The sequence below is a fragment of the Mobula birostris genome, chromosome 21 (genome assembly GCF_030028105.1).
Source record: "Mobula birostris isolate sMobBir1 chromosome 21, sMobBir1.hap1, whole genome shotgun sequence".
NCBI lineage: Eukaryota > Metazoa > Chordata > Chondrichthyes > Myliobatiformes > Myliobatidae > Mobula > Mobula birostris.
In genome coordinates this window covers 28,227,889-28,241,427 of record NC_092390.1, presented here as the reverse complement: position 1 = coordinate 28,241,427, position 13,539 = coordinate 28,227,889, and the positions used below count along the sequence as shown (strand labels likewise).

The 13,539-nt window shown below is 39.5% G+C and overlaps 1 protein-coding gene across 2 annotated transcripts in view; it reads left to right on the top strand.

The window, feature by feature from the left end:
• The window catches only part of tfam (transcription factor A, mitochondrial), a 46,349-nt gene that overhangs the window by 19,611 nt on the left and 13,199 nt on the right, over positions 1 to 13,539 (top strand). For both annotated transcript variants that reach the window (XM_072239228.1, XM_072239229.1), the window contains 4 exons: positions 5,569 to 5,639; positions 5,790 to 5,939; positions 6,190 to 6,285; positions 10,494 to 10,550. In XM_072239228.1, the coding sequence (XP_072095329.1) occupies positions 5,569 to 5,639; positions 5,790 to 5,939; positions 6,190 to 6,285; positions 10,494 to 10,550 (374 nt within the window). The remainder of the gene's footprint in view (positions 1 to 5,568; positions 5,640 to 5,789; positions 5,940 to 6,189; positions 6,286 to 10,493; positions 10,551 to 13,539) is intronic.

Here is a 13,539-nt window from a genome sequence, read left to right as displayed (position 1 = left end):
TTTTTTTTTTTAAGAAGTGATAGAGCAGGAGAGATTAAAGGGGGAAGGGTGGCATTATTAGTCATGGAAAATGTCACAGTAACAATTAGTCAAGACAGACTGGAGTGCTTGAATAGTGAGGCCTTATGGGTAGAATTGAGGAATAGAAAGGTATGAACACGTTAGTGGGATTATATTGTAGACCACCCAACAGTCTGCGGGATTTAGGAGAGCAAATTTGTAGAAGTCTCAGTCTTTTGCAAGAAACAAGGTTGTGATGGTAGGTGATTTTAACTTTACACTTTTTGACTGGGACTCCCATACTATAAAAGGTCTGGATAGGAAGGGGTTTGTCAAATGTGATCAGGAAAGTTTCCTTAATCAGTACATAGAAGTCCCAACCAGAGAGAGTGCGATACTTGAGGTGCTATTAGGGAATAAGATAGGGCAGGTGACAGAAGCTTGTGTAGGGGAACACTTTGCATCTAGTAATCATAATGCCATTAGTTTCAAGGTAATTATGGAAAAGGATAGATCTGCTCCTTTGGTTGAGGTTCTAAATTGGAGAGAGGCCAATTTTTATTGTACCGGAACAGATCTGGCAAATGTGGATTGGGATATGTAGTTTTTTTGGCAAAGGTGTACTTGTTAAATGAGAGGCCTTCAAAAGTGAAATTTTGAGGGTACAGTGTTTGTATATTCCTGTCAATAAATGGCAAGGATAACAGGTTTAGGTTCAGTCCTGACGAAGGGTCTCGGCCTGAAACGTCGACTGTACTGCTTCCTAGAGATGCTGCCTGGCCTGCTGCGTTCACCAGCAACTTTGATGTGTGTTGCTTGAATTTCCAGCATCTGCAGAATTCCTGTTGTTTAGGTTTAGGGAACCTTGGTTTTCGAGAGAGATTGATGCCCTGGTTAAGAGAAAGGCAGGTTTGTATAGCAGGTATAGGCAGGCAGGAACAAATGACGTATTTGAATATAAGAAATGCAAGAGAATGCTTAAGAAGAAAATCGTTTGTCTGTTACGTGGGCATGTCGTATGTTGTCGGTGATCATAGTCTTTTCATGACCATGATTCTTCTTGGAAATATTTTTAAAACGGAGAGGTTTGCCATTGCCTCCGGGCACTGTTTACAAGATGGGTGACCCCGGTCATTATCGATACTCTTCAGAGATTGTATGCCTGGCGTCAGTGCACAACCAGGACTTGTGTTATGTATCAGTTTCTCATACAAGCATCCACTGCCCATGGCTTCATGTGACCCTGATCAGGGGGCTAAGCAAGCACTACATCTTGCCGAGGGTGACCTGCAGGCTAGTGGAGGGAAGGAGCACCTTACACCTCCTTTGGTGTAAATGTATCTCAAACCCCCCCCCCCCCCCCCACAAGTAGGAAGTCAAGAAGTATAAAAGAAGATGAGGTTGCTCTAACAGACAAGGTGAAGGGAAAGAGGCTTCCACAAGATTGGTCCTCTGGAAGAACAGTAGTAATCTATGCATGGAGCTGAAAGACATAGGGGAGATCTTAAATGGATTTTTGGCATCTGTATTTACTTGGGAGATGGACAGATTTTAGCATTGTGGTTAGTGCAGCGCTATTGCAGCTCAAGGCTTCGGAGTTCAGAGTTCAATCCCTGTGTTCTCTGTAAAGAGTCTCTGTATGTCCGCCCCATGGAATCTTCTGGTGTCCTCCCACCGTCCAAATACATGCAGAGTAGATTAGTTTGTCGTTGTAAATTGTCTAGTGATTAGGTGAGGGTAAAATCAGGGTTGTCGGTGGTTGCTGGGCGGTGTGGCTCAAAGGTTCTGAAGTGCCTATTCTGCACCATGTCTCTAAGTAACTGTAAAAATAAATGAAAGTGAGACAAAGCAACAGCGAGGTCATAGACCCTCCACAGATTACAGAAGAGGAGGTGTTTGTTGTCTTAATGCAAATTAGACTGAATTAACCTCAGGGCCCAATAAGGCTTCCTTCCCCTCGACTTTACGGGAGGCGAGTGCAGAAATTACAGGGGCTCTAGCAGAGATATTTAAAATGTTCTTAGCCATGGGTGAGGTGCTGGAGGTCTGGAGGATAGCTGATGTTGTTCTGCTGTTTAACAAAGGCTCTAAGAATAAACCAGTAAATTGTAGGCTGGTGAGCCTGACATCAGTAGTGGGAAAGTTATTGGAAGGTATTCTGAGGGACCAGATTTAAAAGTACTTCAAAAGACATGGACTGATTAAGGATAATCAACATGGCTTCAAGTGTGGTAGGTCATGTATAACCAATCTTAATATTTTTTTGAAGAAGGTACCAGGAAAATTGATAAAAGGCAAGGCATTGGTTGTTGGCTACATGGACTTTAGTAAAGCGTTTGACAAGATCAAATGCTTTACTAAAGTCCATGTAGACAGCAAAAAGGTTCAATTGCTTGGCATTCAAGCTGAGGCAGTAAATTAGATTAGACATTGGCTTCGCGGAAGAAGCCAGAGTAATATATGGTTACCTCTCTGATTTGAAGCCTGTGATTAGTGGTGTGACGCAGGGATCAGTGATGGGTCTGTTGTTGTTTGTCATCTATATCAATGATCTGGATGATAATTGTAGCTGACTGGAGCAGCAAATTTGCAGATGACACAGATTGGGGGTATGGTGGACGGCGAGGAAGACTCTTAAAGCTTGCAGTGGTTTTCTCAGCTGGCTGGAAAAATGGGCTGAAAAATGGCACATGGAATTTAATGCCCAGAGAAGTGCGAGGTGTCCTGCTTTGGAAAGACCAACCAGGGTAGGTCTTGCATGGTGAGCAGTAGGGCACAGAAGGATCTCGGAATACAGGTGCATAATGCCTTGAAAGTGGTGTCACAGGTAGAGAGGGTCATAAAGAAAGCTTCAGCACATTAACCTTCATAAATAAGTGTATTGTGTATAGGAGTTGGGATGTTATGTTGAAATTTTATAAGAAATTGGTGAGGCCTAATTTGGAATATTGTGTACAGTTTTGGTCACATACCTGCAGGAAAGATGTAAATAAGATTGAAAGAGTGCTGAGAATATTTCTAAGCATGTTACCATGACTAGAGGACCTGAGTTAAGTGGTGAAAGGTTATAGGGAAAGGTTGAATACGTTAGTACTTTATAGAAAGTAGAAGATTAAATGGTGATTTAATAGGAGTATAAAAAATTGAGGGGATATAGGTACAATAAATGCAAGCAGGCTTTTTTCACTGAGGTAGGGTGAGACTATAACTAGAAGTTATGGGTTAAGGGTGAAAGATGAAATGTTTAAGGGGAACATGAGGGGTGGCTTCACTCGGTGGTGGGAGTGTGGAAAAAGCTACCAGCTCAAGTGGTGGATGCAGGATCAATTTCAACATTAAGAAATTTGGATAGATACATGGGCGAGAGGAATGTGGAGGGCAGGTTGATGGGAGTAAGCAGATTAATGGTTCTGCATAGACAAGATGGGCCAAAAGGTGTAATATTTTATGACTATCTTCTAAACTTTTAGAACTTCAGATAAGAAATGTATGTAATTATTTGCAAATAAATTGCCAGGAGCCAACCATTACCCGCCATCGTGTCAAGGTTTGGTGTCCTTTTTTAAAAAAAGAACGTTCTAAGCATCATGTAACATGTTTGACATTGATAGTAAATAGTGCATTTATTGATTCTACCTTGTCAGTCAATGAGTGTGGAGCCAGGGCACCACACGTATCTATGTTTCCAGCAAATCAAAGTTGTCGTACTCTGAAAACAGGCTACTTAGAGATAAGAGGATGCAGAAACAACAGCAACTAATCCAAGTAAAAAATAATTAATTTCTCTGTATCTAAATTAGGTGCTTCAAATCAATCTTCATATGATAATATCATCTGTGGGGTTAGCCATTTATCTCCACTTGATACAGAATTGGATTGTCTCTGTAGCCTAACTAGAAAGGCTCTTTAAAGAGGCAGATGAGAATTTTTGGAAGTATTGAAAAATATAAGAATAGTTAAGTAGAGTGATTATAGTAAGAAGTGGATCAGCAGGGAGTAGCTTGCAATCATCAGTCACCACACTCCAGCACCAATTCCTGTTCCAGGCTCACATCAAGTGTAGCACCAGTTATCATTATGCAGGAAAAAGATTCTGACTGACTATCTAATCTATCTGTGCCTCTTATAATTTTATATATGTACAGTCTCCTTTTCTCCAGGGAAAATTGCCCCTGCCTACCAAATCTCTGCAATAACTAAAGTCCTCCAAGCCAGGGAACATCCTAGTGAATCTTCACCATACACCCTCTGCAATGGAATCACATCCTTAAAGCACAAGGTCCAACACAGATACATTTTTTCAAACTTGAGAATATTCTTTTGGGAGCCTAACATCTATTTTAAGCCCCAATTTGCTTAACTCAATTGGGCAGAGATAATTGTAGGGAAAACATTTAAAAAAAAAACTGTGGACAAAAGTGGCAGGTCTCAGTTAAACAAAGAAACTTGAGTGGTGCTGCTATCTAGATGTCAGTTTGAAGGTTTTAGTGTCATTTAGTACAGCCAAATAAATCTGCATTAAGAGTTTCACCGATCTACAAACAGCCAAACTTTCTGTCCTATGTTTTCATGCATAAAACATTCACTGATAGAATTTGATCACATCATTGACTGTCAAGTGTGAGGTTCATCAGTTCCACTGTCTGGTAGCAGTATCACACTTTCAGATATAATGCAAAGGCAATAATTTTTCTACTCTTTTAAATGCAGTATTTGGAGTGTATTTCTCTTATATTATCTCTTGTATTGTATTATTGGTATCTTGGAATACGAATAAACTTTTCTCTGGCTTCCAGCCAGGTGCAGGCATAGTTTTAAGCTGATGTTTCCATGACAAACTCCGCCATCTTCATCAGGGATGCTGCTTAGGCACATGTAGTACGGTGGTGTATATACCCCTGTCATCCATCCTTCCTAATTGGTTAGTCCTCAACCAATCAGGTTTCTGTTGTCCCACCTTGTTTAGAATCGAATTTAAGTTCTTATTTAGAGCGAGATCTTGGAATGCATTTTAAAAGCTACTTAAAATTTGAAATTTCCCAAATTTCTAAGGTTGCAGCAAAAATATAGAAGGGTCTAGTAGTTTTCTTGGACTTAATTGTTTATGCTGATTTATGGCCATTTTTATGTACAGGACATCCCCAAGTTATGACCAGGTTCCATTCATGAGAACTGTTTGTAACCCAAATGGTTGCCAGTCGGAAAGTGCCCGTTCAACAAAATGCCAACCAAGAAAACATCTATTTACACCAGGATGTTTAATTCAGCTATTTGAGTTTCTCTACAAGTAACAATGATATTTTCACAACCGAAGTTCCCGCATGGCAAGAAGGTGCTTGAAACAGACAGCAAATCATATGCACAGTCTATACATAATTTGAGAGTTTGTAACATGTAGTGGATCAGTATACCTAAATGCAATTTGAGAGATGTTGGGCATCAGCAGACGGGGTGTATTTCTGGATTTCCTCTATGGTTGAAGCTCTGTTATTTCAATTCACTATATTGTCACAAGCCAGTCACATGAAACTGATTTGTTTTGACCCAACATAAGTAATTTACTTACAGATCTCACCGTGACAGAAAGGATTAAATGCATTGCTCAGGGTTGGAGACAGTTAACAGCAGATCAGAAGCAAGTGAGTAATTTCAATTTCCTGATCAAGAGTTATGAAGAATAGAATCACATAATATCCATATTTTGGCTCGCTGAATACTGCTGATCATTTTATCAAAAATTGACTTGCTACCCTTTGAAATAATTGGTAATCCAACTGTCTTGCTTCCAGCCATATGAAATTGCAGCAAATGATGGTAGAGTGAAATATAGGTCGGAAATGGCAGCTTTCAAAGCTCAACTCACTCCTGCTCAATTAGATGCTCTGAAGGAAGAAAGGAGGCACAAGCTGGCGAAACGGAGCACGATGAGGCAGAAGCGAGTGAGTATGAAGTTAGGAATGTATTTTGCATAATGGTCCATAATTCTGAAGAATGCTTTGTCAACATTTTATTGTTCATGGTGGTGTGCATATATTGCATCTAGTCCATCACTGGAGTGGTTTATAATGCCAGATGCTGTATCAGATTCAAAGGGTGACATTAAATTCTGAAATTATTGAAGTACAGATAAGAATCTATTTGGGTTGTGATATTAAGAACTGTTACTTTAATTTTTTTTTTTGCATGTAGAAGCTTACAATGTTGGGAAAGCCTAAACGTGGACGGTCAGCTTTCAATATCTTCATGGCGGAGAAGTTTGAGGATGCTAAAGGTGAAACTTCAAAGGTAAGCTTTTTTGTATCATTCTGAAACATTTTGTTTCGACTGCTTAAGTTTGATGACCTTGGTCTTTTTAGCTCGTGTATTCATTCTGGGTCAGCTAACAAATATATATATTTTTAAAAACCCTGTTTTGAAGGGTTTTGTGCAGCTCACTGAATGCTTTATATTAACTATTTAGATTTTCTCAAGCTTTAGTATGGTTTGAGAGACTGTTAGTAATGTACTTTTCCTTCAATGCCTAACCAGAGTAGCTGTATGCTGTCTTTTTTATTTTAGTATTCAGTTCTGGTGCAGAGAATTCTAATCTTTCTACCAATGCTTTTTAAAAAAAAAAAAACATTAGAGAATACATAAACAAGAGGAAAATCTGCAGATGCTGGAAATCCAAGCAACACACACAAAATGCTGGAGGAATTCAGCAGACCAGACAGCATCTATGGGAAATAGTATAGTCATCGTTTTGGGCTGAGACCCTTCAGCAGGACTGGAGAAAGAAAGATGAGGAGTAGAGCTAAAGGGTGGGGTGGGCGGTGGCAGAGGGTGAAACACAAGGTGATTGGTGAAGGCTGTGGAAGAAAGAAAAAGAGGGAGGAACACCAGAGGGAGGCAATGGACAGGCAAGGAGATAAGGTGAGAGGGAAAAGGAGATGGGGAATGGTGAAGGAAAGGAGAGGCCTTCTGTCCTCTCCTATTAGATTCTTCCATCTCCAGCCCTGTATCTCTTTCACCAATCTACTTCACCCCTCCCGGTTTCACCTATCACCTTGTGTCTCTCCCTCGCTTCTCCCCATCTTTTATCTCTACTCTTCATCTTTTTTCCTCCAGTCCTGCTGAAGGTCTTTGGCCAAAACATTGACTCTACTCTTTCCCATGGGTGCTGCCTGGCCTGTTGAGTTCCTCCAGCATTTTGTGTGTGTTGCAGAGAAACTATACATTCAGTTTGGTTCCATGTACATTGTGTGAGGAGATTCAGCTGAGCTGAGTAACTTTGACAAGAATTAAAAGAAATAATTTGAGTTATTTCCACTTCTGCCTATTTGAGGATCTACAAATATAAATTCACCCACTTGGAATTGCTAAAGTTCTAAGTGATTTCAACTTGTATGTTTGTTGCATATTCTTAAATTATTTAAGAAGCTGTATTTTCTAGGCAAGCTTGTTAAATAATCCTTTGTACTTGTAAGGAATACATTTGTATTTAAGAATTGATGAATATTTGCTGAATAGCAGGCCACAAAAGGCCATTCACGGCATTTGTCTGTCAGTTATTCCATTAGTTCTATTCAACATAGCCCTGCAAATTTTCCAAACTCAGAAGACGTGAAACGTTAATGCATCTGCTTTCCTCATTGCTCTGGGCATTGTACAACAGATCCCAAATCACTTTCATCTTGAAAACTTCATTAGATTACTTATCAGCTCTTTCTGTGTGCAATTATTCCCCAATTCCTTAGTCTCCCCATTACAACTGAAGCCTTTCACATACAGTACTGTGCAAAAGTCTTAGGCACATAGGGTGCCTAAGAATTTTTCACAGTACTATATTTGTCACTGTGAGTGGAGAGCAGGTTTGTAAATCTGGCAGAAGCAAAGAATGTCAGGATTGGTGAGAGTGGAGCGCCACAGGAGAAGTGTAGGACAGGTGGCAGAGAAGGAGTGCCGGGGCGAGGGGTGGCACAGATGCAGACATACCCAGCCTTGAGACACCAGACAAATTGTTTATTAATCATTACAGAATGTCTCTCTGATATAGAGACCCATATCAGAATCAGGTTTATCATCACACACACATCATTTATTTACTTGCAGCAGCAGTGCAGTGCAATACATAGAATTACTACCGTATGGTGTATGTGTATATATACCCAAAACTGCTAACAATATTCCAAGTACAGTCTGATCAGTGCCTTATAAAGCCTGAGCATTACAATCTTGTTTTTATATTCAAGTCCTTTTGAAATGAATGCTAATATTTCATTGCTTTCCTTACCACTGTCTCAACCTGCGAGTTAATCTTTAGAGAATTTTGCATGAGGTCTCCCAAGTTCCTTTGCAGCACTGATTCCTGAATTTGCTCCTTGTTTAGAAAATAGTCTTCTCATTTTTAACATTGGGGAGGCGGTACAGGAGCCTGAAGAGGCACATTCGACATTTTAAGAACAGATGCTTCCCTTCTGCATCAGATTTCTGACCAGTCCATGAATACTACCTCGCTATTTCTCTTGTGCACTTTTTTTTTGTAACTTATAATTTTGATTTGCACTGCATTGCAGTCACAAAACAACAAATTTCAGGACGTGTCAATGATGATAAACTTGATTCTGCAAGGGTATGGCCTTGTATTCTGCATGAAATCTCCACTTGCAAGAGCTATATGAGAAGAACAGTCAAGGTGTGTAGATGTCTCTAGACTAAATAGGGGATTGGTTTGGAATGTTTTGTGCCCAGTTCTGGTCACCTTGTTTTAGGAAGGATGTGGAAGCTAGAGAGGGTGCAGAGGAAACCTACCATGATGCTGCTTGGACTGGAGAGCATGTCCTATGAAGATAGGTTGAATGAGCCAGGGTTTTCTCTGGAGCAAAAGGGGATGAAAGGAGACTTGATAGAGATGTACAAGATGATAAGAGGCATGGGTAGAGTTGACTGCCAGAGACTTTTTTTTTAAACCCCCAGAGCGGAAATGGCTCATACAAGGAGGCATAATTTTAAGGTGATTGGAATAAAGTATTTGGGGTGTCAGAGGTAAGTTGTTTTACTTTACTCAGTGATGGGTAGGTACATGGAGTGCCCTGCCAATGATGGTGGTAGAGGTAGATACATTAGGGCATTTGAGAAACTTTTAAATGTGCACATGGATGATAGAAAAATGGAGGGCTATGTAAGAGAGAAGGATTAGATTGATCTTGGAACATTACAGCACAGCACAGACCCCTCGGCCCACGATGTTGTGCCAACATTTTAATTTGCTCTATATTCTATATCAATCTTCTTGAGCATCGCTAATTTCACCTAGGGCTGCAATTCACCTGGATGCTCCTATGGATTGTTATCAAAAGATCCAGCAGAAAGTGTGCACACAGCTGCAGAGTTCTGGGTTTAGCTGCTTTCTGCTGTGGCTAGAGAGTCTGCCATATTGACTGACTGACTGCACAAAGAGTAATGTGACTGGCAGCTGTGGACCTATGAACCAGTGAGATCCCTGTCAGTCTCTAGAAAGGTAGAAGGTAAATTAATAAAAAGACAGATTTATTTATTGTGACATAAAATTTTCTGGTACAGAACATTGGAACATAATGTTATGCTACCCCAGATAACACTTGTGGAAAATGTGCAAGAGGGCTAAACCTCAACATGAGTAAACTCATCTGATTTGAGCACAAATGTTCTAGGATGCCCATAACCACTAGCCAAGAGGACAGTGGTAAGTTTCTGGAAATGATGCCTTTGGAAAGTATATAGGTGCTCACTAGGCTATAGCAAGTTTCTGTGAATCCAGGTCAGGTTATGAACAGTTCACAAGTAGATAATGCGGGAGTGAACTGATGGCAGAAAATACCTGCGGCTGTGGCGAATTCATCCTGCCAGTCTCTTAAATGCTCACAGTACTTAAGTCGTGTTTACTTAAGCTGTGGAGGACCTGTAATCTTTTTCATTCATTGATGAGGCAGTCTGATCAAATCACTTATCCGATGTTTAGTTGCAGTTACTTTCATTTGGGGTTTATAGATTCAGATATGAATTGTTGGAATTAGTGTGATTATATAGTTGGATATTTCCATGTGTTAGCGCGTGGCCAAGTGGTTAAGGCGTCGGTCTAGTGATCTGAAGGTCGCTAGTTCGAGCCTCAGCTGAGGCAGCGTGTTGTGTCCTTGAGCAAGGCACTTAACCACACATTGCTCTGCGAAGACACCGGTGCCAAGCTGTATCAGCCCTAGTGCCCTTCCCTTGGACAACATCGGTGGCATGGAGAGGGAAGACTTGCAGCATGGGCAACTGCCGGTTTTCCATACAACCTTGCCCAGGCCTATGCCCTGGAAACCTTCCAAGGTGCAAATCCATGGTCTCACGAGACTTAACGGATACCTATTTCTATGTGACATTTGATATTAGCTATTTAGGATGAGACTTTTGAGATGCCAATTTTCATAATTTGACTGATATTTAGTATTGTATATGTTAAATAAAATAATTTGTCAATTTTGTCATTGTAGGCAAAGCTGAAGAATCTCTATGATATATGGCTAAATTTATCAGATTCTCAGAAACAGGTAAGGATGGTTTTTGTTTGTATTCCAGGATTAAATGCTGCATTAGTACATGGTGGTCCCCTGATTTTTTTATTTTTACAGTTTGGTTTAGAAATTCTGTTCCAGCATGCACTTCCATTACCTTTTTCTTTGACTTCTTTCCTAATTTCCCCCCCTCAAACTGCTGGTAAGAAACTATTACCTAGGTATTTGACATTTTCTCATCAGGATCTTGGGTTTAAATCCTATTGGGATTGACGGATTCTATGTCTAATGAGTACAAGACTTCATGTGGAATTAATTTGTTGTCCATTTCTTGAAAGTCAAAGTCTACAGAATAAATTTAATTTATCTCAGTTATTCAGGCTGGTTTCAGGATTTCAGCAAAACAAAATGTTAGAGGAACTCAGCAGTCAGGCAGCAACAATGGAGGGAAACAATGACAACTAAGAACTACTGATCACGAGTGAGAAATTCTTTTGTTATAGCAGCAACATTTAAAAACGTATTTAGTGTGCAGACTTAACTAAAAATAAAGTACAGAATAATAATATACACAGTAATAATTTACCAATGTGGAATAATTTGCAATAATATGCAATAATAATGTACAAAATGATGAAACAGTTGATGTTTTGAGTTGAGATTCCTCATCGGGACTTTGGACTTCATTAGATTCAAGGACGTTTAGGGTTTGGTCTTGCAGTTCTTCAAGCATTTTATCAAGATATGGCTGCTTTTCTACCTCCATGCCACTTTTTTTGTCTTAGCCACAAACTTAATTCCCCTTATGTAAAATTTTATTCTTTGAGCATCTATATCCTATGTGGTAGAGTGTGAGTATGAATGGGACTGGAAATGGGAAGTATATCACTATGATAGAGTGGGTGTTGCACTCGGATGAAGCAGATTTATTGAAACGAGAAGTGTTATTCTTTCTACTTTGGGTTAAACAAATAAGAAACTGTGGACAATAATTAGACTATTATTTGACATGCATTTAAGAAGTAACACATCCTGTATTTTGGCCTGAGCACTTAAGAATTATCTGGTGGGGGGAGAAACTAGTTTCAGTTAACCAACTCTTGATGAGCATCAGATAAAATTTAAAAACCAAATTGTTCAAAGAGAGTGCTAAGGAATTAACAAAACTATTTCTAATCCATACAACAATGATCATTGAATGGAATAGCATAGGCACTAGCCATTTTGACCCACCTTGTCCTGTTGACTGTGATGCTTATCTCCACTTGTCCCATTTGTCCAATTAGTTTCTGATCCCTCTTTCTTTCCTATCCAAGTATGCAGATTGTATCTGCCTGCATTACCACCTCTTTCAGCCTGTTTCTGATATTCACCATTCTGTGTTGGAAAAACTTACCTTTATCCTTTAAAATTAAAGGCTTCAAAACTACATAAACATGAATAAAAACACTTTTGGCCCCTAACATTGCAGTGTAAATAAACCCAGCCTATCTGGTTTCTCCTTGTGACTACAGCCTTTCATTTCAGATTACATCCTGGTGAATCACTTCTTTGGTTGGTCTACTGCTGCCAATTTCCGTAGTGTGGCAGTCAGAATAATGAACTAATGTTTTATGCAACTGCCGCATTACTTCCTGATCCAGGTAATGAATATCTCAGCCTATCAGGCAAGCATAATAAATGCCTTTTTCGCCATCCTATCCACTTGTGTTGATGGTTTCAGGGAGCTATGGACTTGCACCCCTTCTCCCTGTGCATCAATATGCTTAAGATCCCTGTCCTACCAGAACTTGATCTCCCAAGGTGCATTGCTTTATTCTTTGGTGGTTTGAATTCTATCTGCCATCACTGTTCAACTTTCCAGCAGATCTCTGTACTGCTTAAACTTTGCTATACTAAGCTTACTCCCAGCATTCTAATCCAAATCAATTATATATATTTTAAATAACAAAAGTCCTAGCACCAGTCACTGCAGAACACGTCTGGTTATAGACCTCCACTCAGAAACACTATCCACTACTACTCTCTCCTTTCCCTCTGCCAGTTTTGGTTTCACTTTGCCAATGTGCAATGGATTTTTTTGTGCCTTGTTTTTCTGAACCAGCCTACTATGCATGGCTTCGTCAAAAAGTCTTGCTACGGTCCATGTACACCATGACAACTATTCTGAACTTCATCAGCTTTCTAAGTTAGCTGAACTACTGCAATCTAAGGTTAAAATAGCTTTGTGCATAAGGCAATTCAGTTAATGCCTAAAACTTGTGTATTGAAGTGGACATGCAGCTCAAGATGGTAGGATTTTGACCCTGACCAGATTGCATGTTCTAAATTACGTGGATCAAATATTGGTGGAGCTATCAATGGAAATCAAGCCTTTTCTCTTTGAAATGGTATTGTATGGAGAACAGCAAATTCGATGTGACTTGGTCAGTTGTTCTCCATTGACAGTCAGGGATGTATTAACTTCAGAAATATTTGAACCTACCGATTCAAGTTAAGTGTACAAGTGTTCGTTATTGTTGTTGAAAGCAACTTCACAAAATCTGCATTTTGTGGAGTTGCTTTCAATAAAAAATCATAAAGCTCAGGAAACTAAGTTTCAGATATTTTGTAAATACATCCAGTTGTTACAATACTTTGTGTATCAAGTGAGCACTTTAAATTAATTTGAATGCCTGTGAAGTCTTGTCAAAATGGAATACTAATAAAATGTTATAATATTCCAAAGATTTGCCATTAATCATGTTATCGAGTTAAGTATAATTTATTATAGTGTTAGAAAATTGTCAATAGGATGATTTTGGGAGGAATATTTTCCCAATGTTCTGTCTTAATTAACGTGGCTAAAGTGTCACAACTGTTACGTACCCTGTAACTGGGTTGCCAAACCAGCAGAAATGGATCACTCAGTTGGAGTCTGGATTACTAGAACTAAGAAAGTTTTATTAAAGAAACAAGCGACACAGTAATCGAAAGGATAATAAATGCAACAGTTCAGCAATGATAAACACACATGTGCACAGAA